The sequence below is a fragment of the Gymnoscopelus microlampas genome, assembly GCF_963454915.1.
Source record: "Gymnoscopelus microlampas genome assembly, chromosome: 24".
NCBI classification, from domain to species: Eukaryota; Metazoa; Chordata; class Actinopteri; order Myctophiformes; family Myctophidae; genus Gymnoscopelus; species Gymnoscopelus microlampas.
Window position 1 is genome coordinate 30,984,915 of NC_139961.1, and position 17,714 is coordinate 31,002,628.

At 43.6% G+C, this 17,714-nt stretch overlaps 1 protein-coding gene across 1 annotated transcript in view; it reads right to left on the bottom strand.

Moving 5' to 3' along the window:
* The window catches only part of LOC311040644 (voltage-gated delayed rectifier potassium channel KCNH8-like), a gene marked incomplete at both ends in the record, with an annotated part of 66,611 nt that overhangs the window by 23,630 nt on the left and 25,267 nt on the right, over positions 1-17,714 (bottom strand). Inside the window, 2 exons of the mRNA XM_084050973.1 lie at positions 7,524-7,919; positions 11,021-11,228. Of these exons, the coding sequence (XP_083907099.1) occupies positions 7,524-7,919; positions 11,021-11,228 (604 nt within the window). The remainder of the gene's footprint in view (positions 1-7,523; positions 7,920-11,020; positions 11,229-17,714) is intronic.

Genomic DNA, 17,714 nt, shown 5'->3' on the forward strand with positions numbered 1-17,714 from the left:
TGATCTTAAATGGAACTGGTGAGTTGTAAATTCATGAAAATGGCTATGCCAACTCCAAACAGCCCCAAAGACAATTCAAGCACTATTTAACCCCACTGATTCCAAAAACAGAAGTTAAAGGAGGGGGGCTTTATTCGGCAATAGATTTGCCTGCCAGGAAACGTCCAACCCCACTTCTCGTTCCATTTGTACACTTATTTGGTTTCAGACCCGTAAGGCTTCACTTGGACTCCTGCAGGTCCTCGGACCCTATGTTGAGAACCAGTGGCGTAATAGCCAGCCAGCCTAAGCTGGCTGCTGGTGGGGGGCTTCATTTGCGAGTCTTGACAGACAGGCAGGGGGCTTAACATTGGCACTGCTGCATCTTCCCAACCCAGCTAACATCCACCTCCATCCTCACCCACTCCCACCATTGCTACAACAACACATCCCCGCAGCCTGAGCTGCTGTCCTGTTGCCATGGAGACATGATTTTTTTTTAATACATTTAAAAAAAAAACGTTTTCATTTTTTCTTCCCAATTTAGTCGTTATGCAAATTCCTCCCATGCGTGTAGTCCCTGTCACTGCCAACCCCTAATGTTTGGTCTTCCTTGGCAGGGTGTAGACCAGTGGTTCTGAGACATTTTCATGTCAAGGACTCCCAAATTTATATGCATTTGGCTGCGGAGCCCTATCTGAAAAGATGTTGTGCCAGGGACCCTCATAACAGAAGATTTGTCAAAATGTTTCGACCTACAATAATGACTACAAGCTCACAACCTGGTTGTGCCCACTTTGAGAGCCTGATTGGTATAGACAGCCACGTCTCCTCCGATACAAATGGAGTCACTAAGCACTTCTTTTCTTTTCACCTGACCGTGATCAGTTTTACTGGGAGGGTGAAATGCGTGGAAAGGAACACACTCATCCCTCCCCGTTCCGCTTCCTGTAATCGTGTCCCCGACCAGAGAGATTACCGTCTCAAGTTTTGCTAGTGTACTGTGCACCGACCCGCAAACGTGGCCAATATTGTTAACATTCAGGGGCCCCTTCAATTAAAAATACTAGACCATACCCGGTGAAGGGCGCCCTTCACCATACCCGGTGAAGGGCGCGCGTCCCCTCGTATATATATAAAAATTTGCTATATAAAAGAGCAAAATAGGCTTGCTATTTTCTGTTGCCCTGCAGCAAGCTTGAGTATATTTTTGATGGCATTTTACACCACTAACAACATTAATCAGAGAATCACACGTCTTTGTCACAACTCGTGTTTTGTCTTTTTTAACCAACACAGTACAAAGTACTGGACACACAGATGACACACAGGTCATAGATGACTCAGGTCATAAACCTGGAAATACAGGAAAATAAACATTGTATTACCATATATTCATAGCATATATGATTCACAATTAAACAGCAGGTAATGTAGCACAGTCTATCACAGTAGAACCGAAATAGCAGAAAATGACTACAATACCCATGAGGCATTCTGAACCATGAGCCAACAACGCGTCGCCCCAGCTACCATTAAGTTACAGTGTCCAAGTTACAATACACAAAATACACCAAAATAATACTTTTCAATGGACTACTTGGGTAGCACTGATAATATTAACCACAGTAAGGTTCATAAAGTGTGTTGATGAAACGTTTACATTGTTGATTAAGTCACGATGACGACGTTAGCATTAGCGTTAGCCGCATGCTAGCGCCAAACGTCCGTTAGCTTAGCATCACGCTAACGGCTCATAGTAACTTGGTTTGGCTAATAAACATTAATCCCAACTAACGCCAACACAGTAATGGATGTAAACATACACAGACATGCTTTGGACATTATTATCAGGTTGCATGTTGGTGGTATGGGGTTCGTTTGGTTTGGCCTCGTTTTCATAGACCTCGTTGCTTGTTTCTCTCGCGAAACCTGTGGCCATGTTTCCCATTGAACCCGGAAAAAAACCCTACGTCCGCTGCCACTACTGCTCCCGGTTTGGCTACAATGGGAAACATGGCCACAGGCTGACTAAATAAGCGATTTAAACGGGTAGTTTCGCTGGCGACCTAAAATATTATGCAGCCGACCAAACCTTAAACATCCGTGCGGTTTAGAATCTACCATTAGTTTTGGGATACGATGTATACAAAAGGGTAAACAGCGGAGCCTTGGCGGACGTTCGCCCGATCCTGGAAGAGAACGACATAGAACCGTTCTTTATGGAGCTAATGTGCATCGTGTGTGGGGAAACAAATCTGGAGTGTTTACTTTCCACAGCAGAGAGTGGGCGGGGTCTATGGTGTAGAGTCGGTGTTGCCATGTCCGCCGATTGTAAGCGCTTTAGGGCCAATGTTGGTGTTATAGGGTTCGTTTGGTTTGGCCTCGTTTTCATAGACCTCGCTGCTTGTTTCTCTCGCGAAACCTGGCACACAACGACGCATGCGCAGTTTGATCGGAGACCCAAGACCCCATCCACCCACCCACCCACCGTCAGCTTACTAGAATTATAGTAGGATACATATATTTTAAACCTATGTTGGCAAGCTTGTTTCACTGCAAGAACAACAGGAAATTAGGTATGGGACACACCGCTTCATGCTAATTTGCTTGTTTAGTGCTCAAGAGCCTGCCCCAAGGAGAGCTCCTGTTCAAATAAACAACGATCATGCTGACAGATTTTCATTGCAAATTGAAGATCTGTCTTGAGAGATTAGGTCTGTGTGACCCTGGCAGGGCTTAGCGGTTGCGTCTCCTATAAGTGCAGGACAGGAGAGGAGACGTAGCCCACTAGAATGTCCCCAACTGACCAGCTTAGTTACACTCCTGGACTCTGAGCCGCATGCTATGACACGGCAAGTCTGCAACTACAAGTCTGAGTTTTGATGTAAAATTGAGGGGGGAATCGAGTTAAAGGACAACTTTGTTTTTTTACAACCAATGTTTAGATTTTATCTTTAATTAAAGTAAATAAAAGACGAGTGTTATTTTTTTTTCATTTACTGCTTTCTATAGTTTTTTACAGTGGGCGGGGGCATTCTGTCCGGTGGCTAAATATGCCTTTTTTACACAATAAAAAAGGTCCTGTGGTCTCTGATGGCCAGATGTGAGTTATTGGGGTCTAGAAGAGCTACTGTAAATAATAATAAAGAAAACGTCGGGTTATTGTGTAAAAAAAATACATATTTAGCCACCGGACAGAATGCCCCGTTCACTGTAAAAAAGATTGTGAAAATTGCTAAAACTATAGAAAGCTGTAAATTTAAATTTTTTAACACTCATCTTTTATTTACTTTAATTACAATCTAAAACATAAACCTTGGTTGTAAAAAAACAAAGTTGTCCTTTAAAACGCAACGTTTCTCAAATGGACAGTGGTATATCAAGAACAGGAAAGCAATTCATCAAGAGGTGGAAAGCAATTTACATACGAGTATCTCAGGTACGAATTTGTGCTGATGGAGTCTAGAAACTCGTTTTCCAAAAGAGAGAAAAATCATCTCCCATAACAACTTATTCCCTCTTTAGTTTTGATTGACTGATTGAATACTTTATTAGTCAGAAATGTAAACAGCACGTGGTACAGTCAGACATTAAGGCTAAAAGGATAACATAGAAAAGTCCTGGGGACTTGTTTCCATTGTGGTCCTATAACAGAGTCTTATATAACTTTTTCCCCCGCTACACCAAATCTCTGCCGAAAATAGCAGATCTACAATCTACAATCTGCTATTTTCAGAACATTAATATGACTATTAAACAAAAAGGTGTCTGAAGTTGAGAATCTCTGAACAAAAACTGCAATATGCACAGGAAATGTTGAACATGCTACAATGCTACATGAACATTATGATGACAAAACACAATTTCAAGCAAATCATGGTTCTCCATCAACACTTCGCATTGTGGGTGTAGAACAGGTCATTGCCCCTAGAGGGGGTAATCTCCCCAAGGGAGATGTTTTGGATAGAGCAACTCAATACCATGCTACTACGGGGACTAAACAATACATTTTCTTACCAGCCCTTCCTATAAATGGAAGTAATGTGCTTGTATTTACTTTGGTACAATTCATTTTCCATACCTTGCTAAATTTTATATTGGCACTGAAATCTAGATATAAGACATTTACTGTAAATTGAATAGGAGTAATATGGTTCCTTGATGTTATTGGAGTTTTGATGGGGTTACTTTTTATGTCAATATGATGTATTTTGTGATGTATTTTATATATTTGAAGGATACCACATTACATTTTTGAATGTCTGTTTAAATGTGCTGAAATTATTCTTTTGGTGAGTACATACCCCCTACACAGGTGGGGATGATCGTGTGCAATATAAAAAGAGGCAATTATTTACTTCTTCACTATGCTCTGATGAAGGCTTTCTCGCCGAAATGTGTTCTGAAATGTGTTCCTGAAGTACTGTAGCAATAAAGAGACTTATGCAAACGCATCATATTTTGGAGTGCTGCTATTTCTAACTTTTTCTTCCAAGTTTAATATTACCATAATGTTCTCATCATTATCTCCCCTTTTCCTTCCCCTTTTTTAAAGGTTATCAGCCAAAACATTATTATCCACAAAAAGGCTGTACCAACCGCTAATAGTTTTAAAATGCTGGGTTTCCTGGTGGCTCAGCCAGTGAGTGCACAGACCATATCATATCCTCAACATATGCATAAGGACTGAGTTCCAATTTAACTCCTGTTTTGTCTCTCTCTGCCGCCCTTGGTTTCCTGCCTCTCTACACTCCCCTATCTGAAATAAAGCATAAAATACCCAAAACAAATCTTTTTGCAACTCCAGATTGGACATGGTTATACACAATCACAGTGTTTGAACAAGCGTGCATGATCTGGACAGCCATGTAACAACAATTTAGACTGGAGAGCACGGTGGAGCGACCCACTGCTGTCTGCGGTAATTGCAAAGCAAATCTGTGTGTCGACAATACTAAATTGAACACTTCCTGCACAAACACGCCCCCATTTCACTCTCGCTCTCCCCATCTCTCTCCCCGTCTCTCTCGACTACCCCCACCTTTCTGATTCTCATTTCTCTCTCTGTTCCTCTCTACACTTCAACCAACTCACTCATTCTCCATCAATCAGTCTATCTATCTATCATCTTCATATTGCCTTTTTGTTATGCACTGTCCTCCCCCCTTTTTCTCTCTCTCTCCTCATCTCTGTGGACCATCAGATTGCAAACATCAGATCAGAGAATCAAAGCATTCTTTCTCTGAGACTTCAAACCACGGCTTCCAGTTGTTATGCCAAGCTGGACCTATCCTCACAGAAAGCTTGTGGCTGTACCCTACAATGTCTCTGTCTAGCTGATTATCCCCCTCTCTGTCTCGTTCCTGTGACTCAGGCCTAGTCACTGAGTCACCCGTTAATAAGCACATACAGCTGCAATACAGGACACAAGGTCCTTACGTTTGCACCAGGAATAGAACGAGCATTACTTGACATGGCTCCTTATTTGTCATTTTTGAGGCATTCATGCGAGTTAAAGCTACAGTACAATGCAGAACAACTTCTTGTGAATAAAACATTATTTGCAAATGTCTTAGCTCAGTGGCAGAAGACCCACCAGGTTCAAATCCTTGTTAGGTCATGAAAGTTATGGATTGCAGCTTTAATGGCTCAGAGTCATTAGGATTGAAGAAGTTAACATTTACAATGGAAGTTCTGACATATGGACTTTTGATACAGTGAAACAGAACGGAGGAGAGCAGAATAGCAGCAAAGTATAGAAGAGCAAGAATATAAATGAGAGCACTTAACCACTTGTACTCCAGCTTCCCTATTCTGGGGGAACATTTGCCAGGAACGTGTCGCGCTGGCGAGGAGTTTGGTGTAGACAGGAAAAAAAGCAGTAGTACAGTTGCAACTCGGGTCCATTTCTCTGAGACTAGAGGGTTTAAGTGGTTAAGAACGGGAGACATTTCACCATGGGACTTCATCAAATGGACTTGGGAGCCTCCCTCCTTGGCATTGCCGCAGCACTTCACACAGAGGGTGGTCAAGCAGATAGCACAGCTGGCACAGTAGCCCTGATGGCCGCCGGAGGACATGCTTACACCACGGTGTCCGTCAATTAGCGCGTGGCACAGCTGAACACATCAGCGTTCACCATATGGACGATGTTAAGTCCTGCGTGTTCCTTCACAAATCTCTTCCCAAACTACCTGAATAAAGGCACAAATCCAGAGGAGACTGACTGCCCACTGTCTGTCAAAAGCTTTTGAGGGTTTCTCTTTACAGCATGTGTTCTAGACGTTGAGTAAGACAGACGTTTTTAAGACTATTGACAGAGTCACTTAGATGTTAACCCATTTAGACTTGATGCCTTCCTTTTTGGTAAATGCCGCCCTGTTGCAGAACTTCCGCACACCAGGTCAAAATGTCTTTGTGAGGTGCGTCGGCAAAGCACACAATGAGGAACAAAAAGATCAAAGAAAGAACCCACACACTTCACAAGAGAAGATCTATATTAGACGCGTTTCGGTCACCTTCCTCAAGCAAGGTCTTGGTGACCGAAACGTCAAATGAAGTTATTCTCTTGTACTGTCTGAGGCAGGCAGTGTAATTGACCCCCTTCTGAAAAAAATGACAGAATTGTCAAGATTCATTCAATTAGTTCTCAGCCTCCGTAGCAGATGGAAACATGAAATACAAAACACCTCTGGCTCTGGATTTGCCCTAATGTTTTTATTTTCTGTTGTTAGTGGTGTGTGTGTGTGTGTGTGTGTGTGTGTGTGTGTGTGTGTGTGTGTGTGTGTGTGTGTGTGTGTGTGTGTGTGTGTGTGTGTGTGTGTGTGTGTGTGTGTGTGTGTGTGTGTGTGTGTGTTTATATATATATATATATATATCTTCTCCCCTCTCTCTCTCTCTCCCCATCACTGACTTACTGAAGCTCTCTCTTTCTTCCCCCCTCTAGGGGTTCTTTTCCTCTCTCTCTCTCTCTCTCTCTCTCTCTCTCTCTCTCTCTCTCTCTCTCTCTCTCTCTCTCTCTCTCTCTCTTTCTCTCTTTCTCTCTTTCTCTCTCTCTCTCTCTCTCTCTGTCCCTCTCTCCTCCAGTTCAATTTTAATTAAAAAAAAACTCCTATTGACGTGATTGTGAGAGAAATAATTTGGTCAAAGTGTTCTACAGCACATCCCAGTGTATTAGATTTACAGCCACGAAAGACAGAATGATAATAATAATAAAATATTATTATAACACACACACACACACACACACACACACACACACACACACACACACACACACACACACACACACACACACACACAAAGTCAGTGCCTTGATCAAAGGCATTGGTAGGAGTATTTCATATCTTTTTGATGTGGAAGGAAACCCATATGAACCTAGAGAGAACAAAGCTAAGCTGCCCGTGAGGTATCATTTAAAATGTTTGTTTGACAACTTTTTTCATTTCAACATTTCTTTCTTGTGTACTGCTGATTAGGCGGCATATAATCTACAGTATGCAGTGTAACATGCACTCCAAAGGTTGCCGTCAGTCACTCACCTCCAATGAGCATGGTGCAGATGGAGAAGATCTTCTCAGAGTCGGTGTTGGCCGACACGTTGCCGAAGCCCACGCTGGTCAGGCTGCTCAGGGCGAAGTACAGCGACGTGACGTACGAGCTCCGCACGGATGGCCCGCCGCCCAGCAGCGCCGCCCCAGTGCCGTTCACGTGGCTCGCCCCCCCGCTCGCGCTGCCGTTCCACTGGTCAGAGGCCAGGAAGCCCGTGGCGCCTGCACTCGCCAGCGGATCCGCCCCAGAGACGTTCCACTGGTTGTAGTTGGCCGCCGGTCCGCCCGTCGCCATGGCGGTCGCCTGGGGCGTGACGCCCAGCAGTGAGCTGAACGGTGCCAGGAAGTATGGCGTCCCCAGACGTTTAGCCAGTTCATGGAGCCAGCCTGGTAGATATGGGGGGGGGGGGGGGGTGTCGGAGATGGACAGTCAGGAAGCGTTAGTGTTTCTGTCAGTTTAATGAGAACACATGGGCCGATGGTTAGGTGACCTTTCACTAGACAGCTTCATTAGTGGTGCTGACGAAGCTGGGAGGGCAGAGTCATTATTTTACTGTGGGACTGTCACTGTTTGTATGCCCTGGGGTAATCTGGGAGTACCAGGAAAGAGCTGGGAGAAAGGGCGAGACCGCAAGGCATTCTATTTGGGTTTCCGCGTCACTTACCATGCAATATATTTGCAATGGGTGTGTGTGTATATATGTGGGCAAACGTCATCTATCTACAGTATGTGGCCACGGGGCACTAAGGCCGGGTGGTTCGGGCGCATACGGCATGGGCTCTGATGCCTGCCAGTGGGTCCCCAGTTTGATTCCCGGGCCGGGCAGACCTTTGCTGCATGTCACTCCCTGACTCTTTCTCCCTGTTTCCTGTCTCTCTACACTGTGACTATGAATACATTCAAGAAAAGCCAGAAAGAAATCTACAGTATATGGGCATAATGTCTGCATCCAAATGATAGCAGAAGTGCATACCAAATAGAACCCTATAGAGCATTGCCACTCTAACCTTATTCTAGTTCAGGAGAGTCCTGCACAAGGACACACAGGCGTCCCATGACGATTACGGGGATGTGTCGAGAATGTACAAGTACTGTACATTGTGCATTGCATTTTTATGAGTTGGTTTACGCTCGCTCTCCCTCCTAATCTAAGTTGCCTGGACTTTAAAACAACAGTGTGTGGCATATCAACTTTCCCAAAATGTGGAAATATAACTGAAAGTGTGGCTTGCATGGAAGAATACTGTATGAGCAACAAATAAGAGTTGTGAAGATGAAATTAGCAAATAGGGAAATTCAAGAAATGCACCCCAGGGAATAGCACATGTGTCAAATCGAGCCTCTCATCAAGAACGCTCCTCATCTTTAATGCCTCAGGATAATTGGAAAACTAAACTTGACAATCTTCACATAAACACTTTGCATAAGTCATGGGTTTTTAGTCACACACACTCATCTAAGACTGGGAATCATGTAGATTTACAAATTACGTGACTTGAATTATTTAGGAGATTTTCTTTTATCTTAGCCCTCCACTTTTAAGCAATATGCAAATGTGTTATATTATTTCTCTTTTGGGCCGATTTATATTAAATTGGTAGAACTCAGTGACCCTGTTCATCGGTTGATATCGATCTCTCGATAATCAATCCATATGGGATTGGGATGTCCTCTAGAAGGTTCCTCAGTATTCAGTACAGCTCAAAGTCAGTGGTGCTTAACACCAAGGCCCTGAGCACCAAGGCTCTGAACACCAAGGCCCTGAACACCAAGGCTCTGAACACCAAGGCCCTGAACACCAAGGCCCTGAACACCAAGGCCCTGAACAACGCTCTTTTGTCTGAAAGTTAATTCACTCTCCATGGTCCTGATCGTCACCTTGGTGGCAGCCTCTGTTCAGAATTCATCCTGCATTCAACACACACACAAACTGGCCAGGAACCGCTCAGCTTTGGTTTGACTTCAGTGCTTCTTATCTTTTTGAAAACCACTTTGGACCTCAGCTTCAGCCTGGCCGAATTGTTAAGGAGAACGTGTGTGTTGTGTTAAAAAAGGGCTACAGATACTGAGATACATAGCATGACAGCTACAAATGTCCTTGGGCTTGAGCCTAACTACTGATTACTACTGTTACTGTGCTGTGTATACAGTATACTGTAAATCACATCATCTCCCCTCTCTGACATATGTTAACTACATCTCCATTGTACCATATACTAGCCTACATAGTACTACTGTGTGTAGTAGAAATACGTCAAAAATACATGACAGGGTCTAGCTAACAAACTGACGAGTTCAGTCCAAATGATTGTTCAATGTGAGCCTGAACAGATACCTTTGAGTTAGTGACATGAAATGTTAACATTTCTCTTCTCTTCTTAGCACTGATTGGTCCTGTCATTGCAAAAGAATAAAAACTATTTCTTATCTGACTGGAACCCTGGGTTCCCAGACCCTGGGTCGGCTCGGCACCACTGCTACCATTTGATCAAACAGTGGAAATATTGTCTTTGAATGAATAGTGCTGGTCAGGTAGGTGAACTTTCGCCCTCATCTCCTGAGGTATAGATAGTCTGCTTCTCCTAAAATCGCTCAGCCAACAACCCTAAAGGCACGAAGTTATTGCAGCCTGCCTAGAATGTCTGAGCAGCCTGGCTGCCGGGCAGGGGTAAAGACGGATTTAGACTTAGTTGCATGCCGGTGTCACACACACTGAAAACCTCAGATCTACAAGCACACAATGTTGCATTGCGATTTTCGGTGCACAACACAGAACGCAACCGAGTACAAATCAGGTACAAAGTGGTATCAGGGGAAGGAGACAGCTGGGTAAGGGTGGAAGAATGTGTGTGTGTGTGTGTGTGTGTGTGTGTGTGTGTGTGTGTGTGTGTGTGTGTGTGTGTGTGTGTGTGTGCGTGCGTGCGTGCGTGCGTGCGTGCGTGCGTGCGTGCGTGCGTGCGTGCGTGCGTGCGTGCGTGCGTGTAATTTGGCTGTGTAAGTGTGCATGTGAAACTGTATGGATGTGTGCTTTTGCATTTCTTCACTACCACTACTTCAATACCTGGAAAGTATGAAAGGCAAGGCCACACCGAATATGAAGGGGTGTGTGTGTGTGTGTGTGTGTGTGTGTGTGTGTGTGTGTGTGTGTGTGTGTGTGTGTGTGTGTGTGTGTGTGTGTGTGTGTGTGTGTGTGTGTGTGTGTGTGTGTGTGTGTGTGCGTGCGTGTGCGTGTGTGTGTGTGCGTTGTGGGCGCAAATAAAACAAAAAAACATCCATCTCCGTGTGTGTGTTCGGGGGGGGGGGGGGGGGGGGGGGTGGCTGCTTGTCTGTCTGTCCGTCTGCCTGCCAGCACTCTCTACCAAACCATCTGCTTAGAATGCCCTCCTTTCAACATATGTTTTACTTTTCTGTGCATAGTCAGCCATCTGTCATTTCACACACGCGCGCACGCACGCATGCAAGCACGCACGCACGCTCGCACACGCACCTACGTCCCAAGAACTGGGGCTGTTGCTCTCGATCTCGCTGCGTCCGATGAAGTACCAGACACAGGCCATCCAATGTGCCAGCAGGGCGAAGGTGGACATGAGGAGGGTGAGGACCACGGCACTGTACTGGGAGTAGCGGTCCAGCTTCTGAAGGAGGCGCAAGAGACGCAGGAGACGCACCGTCTTCAGGAGGTGCACCCCAAAGTTCTTGGGGTAAGATGGAGAACAGGGAAGAGCAGTTGAAGACAATATACATGCTCTATGAGGAGGATTAAAGGTGCTAAGGTGCTAGTGATATTTTTTGGTAAAAACTAAACAAAAAAAGCTTTTGTTAAAAAGTTAAATGTCTATATTCCTACTCATGCATTCAGCTCTTTAGTAAACAGAACATAGCAAAAATAGCCGATCAACAAGCTCAACGCGTAGATTGATATTTTCGCTATTTCTAAATTGGTTAACACATTAGCTGCCAAAGACGTATATATACGTCTTTTAATTATCAGCTGTTGTCTGCCAAAGACGTATATATACGTCTTTGGAAAAAAGGAAAAAAAAATTTTTTTTTTTCAAAAAAATAATTTTTTTTTTTTTTTTGCATTTTTTTATAATTTCAACCCTTGTCGAATTATGAACAGATTAGGAGCTAAAAATGTTCGAAGATTTGCTGCTCCATTCACTTCAATGTTAAAATTCAAACGGACAAACAATTCACTTTGTTTTTTGGTTTAAAACTACTGCTTTTGAGCTATATTGAAACATCAACCAAACATGTCAACGAGGTCAAAATGACCTCGTTGACATTTGTGAAACCACACCTGAATCTCATCTGTGATTAGAAACCATCTGGGGATCAATCATACTGGAGGAAAAAAATCTGTGGCTACGCGAACAGGTACCAAAAACATGGCAAAACCCTGGCAGGCAACAGCTAAAAATCTGAAAAAACTCTGGCAGGCAATGTGTTAAGAGGTATATAGGTATATGTAGGTTCATGTTGAACCGTGAAATAACTATAATAATGTTATAGAAAGAACACAAAGCATGAATACAAGTAATTAAAAGACCATACCGCGGTCTGGCACATTTTACCCATTGAGTGGGAATCACACTATAAGTACTGTGAATTGACTGTGAATCACACTATAATGACTGTGAATTGACTGTGAATCACACTTAAATGCCCAGCATTTTCCAAAGCATAGCTACTGTAGTATCACAAATTTTAGAACAGCATGAAAATCAACTTGCAGAGACTTGAAACTTGCTTAACATACAGTATGATAGGTAATCCAACGTTAACAATTAATTTTTTAGTGCATTTAAAATGGCAGATTGATATGAAACATCTAGCTATAAATTGTCCCTGGAGAAAAGATTGATTTACGAACAAAATAAAAATCTCCATGACTGTATTGACCGCGCACTGATATTTATCCAACAATGACTCTATTATTCAGGTGAGTTCTGTGACATTTTAAGGATTTTGGAGAATGTGTTTTTGGGTTGTCCTGTTGATCTCGAACTTAATAAACACGACGTTTATTCCTTATAGCTCAGTTTATTGAATAGTACAGGCAGTGGGACAAACAACCACACGTTCCCTCCATGTACATAATGTGAACCGCAGCGCTCACTGCGCATGCGTATATCCCCGTGTGGGTCATACCATAAAGTGTATAGTAGAGGGGCAACCTAAGTTAACAATCTCCCTCTTCTTTCTTTAAAAGAAAAAGAAATACATTCAGATATCCCATAAAACAAGTGCATTACAGAAAAGTGCATTTCAAAAGTAATTCAACAAAACAAAATACAATGCAATAAAATCTGTATGTCCCCCCTTTTTTTTTTTTTTTTTTTTAAACAAAATATTTAAGCAGGATTCCAAAGTCCTTCACTGAATGCTTTCAAGAGCACTAGAGGTGATGCTCCTTTTTTTGTCAGACAGTCAGCGAGTTGGGCTTTTGTCACAGACCAGAGCACCTTTTTGATTTTCTTGCTCTGAATGAGCTCCTTGATTCCACTTATGTCCAAACGAAGTCTCTTCTCTGTGACCTGTTTTGTTGACTTAAGAGCATCGTACAGGGAGTGATTGTCAGTCACACAGACCAATGCGGGAGCATTTATTTCCACAGAACCAGTAGTGAGCTCAGAAAAGAGAGTGGCAAGGAATATTGCATTGTCTATTCCATCCGACATGGCAAGAGTCTCTCCTGCAAGGGTGCTCCGCACCACTCGTCTGATCCTCTTGGATTGCCAGCAAAGAGGAGAAAACATCCCCCTCTCCCCCATAAGGGTGATCAATGTCCCTCCTTGTGTACCCCCATCAGGCAAGTTTCCCAGTGAAGCATCGCTGAAAACAGTCAAGGTCAAAGCATCATTATCACCCAAATGTTGAAACTTCAGAGTAACTTTTTCAGCTTTAAGTTTACGGATTACCTTATTTGTATCATGGATGGACTGAACAGTAGCATTCTTTAGAACGGAAGCCAAAATACAAGCATCAAACATCACATCAGGTCTGGTCTGCTTTGCAACCCAAAGTATCTGTCCTATTTTTGATCTAAGCTGCTCCTTTTCTGTTTCACCAAGAGGTGAATCCCTTTGCATAGCACGTGCTGGTTGCATGTGGATGGGTTGCAAATTCTCAATATAGCTGTGCTGATGCATCTCTATTACACCCTTAACAGTGACAATATCCATTCCCACATAGCAGAAATTATCATGTTCCTCACGTCCCACATGGAACGCAGACCTCAGTTGAGAAATTACATCAGTTACAAAATGTTGTGAGCCAGCCCACAGAAAATCATCTACATGACATGCAAGTACACCTGTAATTTTGCACTGTTCATCTAGCCAATAAAACACTGCAGGATCCACTTGTGAAACTTTACCACCCGTGCTTAGCATGATTTCTTTCACTCTGTTATACCAATACAGTGATGCATCAGCTAGACCATATACACATTTCTTCAGTTTCCATAAAACTCCTTTACTGTCTGCTTCTGGGGGTGGGCGAACATGAATGTCCCTTGACAATTCCATGCCCTGCAAAAATGCAGATTTAATGTCCATAGAATGGACTTTCCACTGATTTTGACAAATCACAGCTAGCAATAACCGTAGTGATTCAGAAGCACAGGTTGGTGAATCTTTCTGTAGCTGTTGTATATTAAACTCTTCAAACCCCCTGGCTACAAGTCTGGCTTTGGGCACAATACCATTTTCCGTTTCTTTTAGACTGCAGACCCATCGAGTGGAAACACACTTTTGGCCTGCATCCTCAACTTCTTCAAAAACATTATTGTTATTCCAGTTTTTTATCTCTTCCTGTTTAGCTGCATCAAAAGATATGTCTTTCGTTATTAGCACATCAGCATCTCTGGCTTCTGATTCAACGCTGAGACTATTGACACGAGACAGATCAACTGCCTCCTGTTGACCATGACTCCCATCAGTCTCAAGAAGCTGCAGATTATACCAGTTTTTGTACACTCCTGTGGCTTTTCCTGCTCTGCTTAGAACTACAGCTTTACATGGAACACTGTCATCGTCTTTCATAAAGGTTACAGTCTGTCCTGTTTTTAACTTTACATTTGCAGGAAGAACAGAGTCATCATCACAGACATTGTGCTCCAATCCAGGTCGTGTCACATCATTTTGAGTCCCTAGAGGACGTACCCCTGCTCCTGCACTTGACTCACTGTCACTCTCCTGTTCGTTGTCTGTGGCTTGTCCACTATATGAGCTACCTGTGGCTCTATTTACAACACCTGTGTTTTGATCTTGTTCAGTATCTGCTGCACGGTTCTGAACAACTTTTTCACTATTTGTGTCATTGAGAACCTCACCCTGTCCAGTAGTCTGAACATGTGTGTGTACCTTATTAAGTCTTAAGTGATGCACTCTAACAAGGATTCCACCATGTCTTACAAATACAACAGCTCCATCCTGACCGATAACTACACCCGGCCCCTTCCATTCTGCACTGTCAGCTCGTTTGTAATAGACTTTGTCTCCTGTCTCATATTTTTCATCTGTGGGTCTGAGCTGCTTACGTAGGGCTCTTCTTATCCTCTCTGAACACTCAGCTTCAGTGAAAGCCTTCCTAGATGCATGCAACGCTGATATGTGTTGCCCTACCCTTGCACTTACTGTAGTACCTTCTAGGGCAGGCAGCTTATCAATTAATACAGAGGGAAGGTTAGGATTTTGACCAAAAACAAGTTGATGTGGACTATACCCATGGACACTGTGCATACTGTTTTTGGCCATAAGGGCCCAATCTAGGGCAGTGTGCCAATCACATCCATTTTCCCGTCTCACCTTCAAGAGAATGTCAGTGAGAGTCTGATTGTGTCTTTCCAACAGCCCATTGCTCCAAGGACTGTATCCTGCTGTTGTCCTCGTCTCGATGTTGAAGTTCTCCGCCATATCTCTGAACTCTGCATTATTGAACTCGCCTCCATTGTCGCTGTACAGAATACGGGGGGGCCCATGAACACTAATCCACGTGTGGATAAGAGAGTTGACAATTTCAGAGGCCTTTTTGGTTTTCACAATACTTCCTGCACTGAAGCGTGTGAATTGGTCAATCACATGTAGATACCATACTCCTGGCTCCAACTCGTGCAGGTCCACTGCTACGGTTTCATTGTATTCCGACGCTAGAGGCAGACCAACAGCTGGCTTTGGCTTTGTTCTGCTGTATCTCTGACATATGTCGCAGTCATATACTATTTGTTGCAAAATGGTGAGGCAGTCCTTGTCTTTATTTCCAGAGCTTTGGATTAACCTCTGCAGCCTGTCTGCTGATGCGTGGCCAAACTGTTTGTGAAGCTTGAGAAGGACCTTGCGCTTTTCACCTGGGGACATGTTTTCTGTCACGGTCAGGGCTTCATCTTCAGCTGTAGCTGCAAGTATCACGTCATCTTTCATTTTCCTCTTTGTGTTGTCTTCATCTCTTATGTCTACACAGTAGTGTCCTGAGCTAGTGAACTCAAGAGGTATCTGTTGCTTAAACATCACTGCTCTGTCATTTTCCATGTCTAAAACAGTTCCTGCCCTCTTCAGTGATGATTTACTTAGCAGAAGTGGGATATCAACTTCGACCACTTCTGTCTCTATGTAACATTTTGTTTGTCCTATCTTGGCAGGTAGTTTCACTTTCCTGGTAGAATATACTAAGTTCCCATCTCCAAAACGAAATGGTCTGCAACTGTGATGTTCTGTCTTCATCAGCTTGTTTGCCTGCTCTTGACTGAGACCATTAACAAAGCTGACAAGCCATTTCTCCCCACACACTGTACGAGTGCATGCTGTGTCTATGATGGCTGATCCCAGGGATTCAGTCATGAAAATCTCAGAGTCAGACATGCGGTCATTTGTCAACAACGTGATATTGACTTCATCTACATTTTCGTCTTCAGTGAATCTTACATGTTCGTTCCTCTTGTGGGGGCAGTCCTTGGCCCAATGGAATGTGCTTTGACACACCGCACATTTTGATCGCTTACCGAACTTATCCAATGGATTAGTACCCGGCAGCGGTGACTTCTGTTGAGCACCTTGGAACGTCGTGTTCCGTCTTCCTTTTCCTTGTCGTTGTTCTGTGAAGAAAGCTGCGTCCTGGTTTAGTTGTATTCCATTTGACGAGCCTGGCGTTTTCCCTCCAAATATCCGCTTGAGTGCCGACTTCATCGATGAAAACTTTAGGTCAGGACATGCCGTCAGTGCAAGCTGTCTGTTTTTCTCGTCGAGACAGGCTGTATCTAACAGCTTGAAGGCTAATATGGCATCAGGAAGCGTCATGTTATACTTTTTCATCCGATTGTATCGCTGTTCAAAGTCAATTATGTAGTCCGCCATTGAAACTGAACTGTCCTTTGTTAAACGATCAAACTGGGAATACGCTTCGTAGGCCCGATCCCTTTCCTCTTGCTGAAACACGCCATCCAGTTTCGCCAATAAAGTCTCCATACCATTATCACGGTCCAAGTCTTCTGCAGGTATTTCCATAGCGATTTCCCTGGCTCTTCCTTCGAGCCCCAACGCCACAGCAAGCGCCTGCTTCTTTTTATCGAGTTCAGTAACTCGCGTCCATATGTTGACTTCATTTTTCCAACACTCGTATGGTCTGGCTTCGTCAAACTTCGGCGGTACTCTATAGTTTGCAGCCATCTTCAAACCATCCTCTGCTACCAATGTTGATCTCGAACTTAATAAACACGACGTTTATTCCTTATAGCTCAGTTTATTGAATAGTACAGGCAGTGGGACAAACAACCACACGTTCCCTCCATGTACATAATGTGAACCGCAGCGCTCACTGCGCATGCGTATATCCCCGTGTGGGTCATACCATAAAGTGTATAGTAGAGGGGCAACCTAAGTTAACAGTCCGTCCAGGTGGTCAAAGGGCAAAGGTCAAGGTAACTGTGACATCACTAAACAAATTACAGTAAATTAATTACAGTCCTTCAAAGTCTTCATTCACTACATAACACTATATGAGTCTGGACAGACACAGTTGTAAAGGACAACTGGTTGGTGGAGGCATTAAAAAAACAGTATGCTGCATTAGTAATTGAGTAATTCTTCCAGAATGTGTATGCTTTATTAACTTAGGAGAGTGTAGAGCAACAGGAAACCAAGGCGATAGAGAGGAGAGACGTGCGAGACAAGACCGTGAGT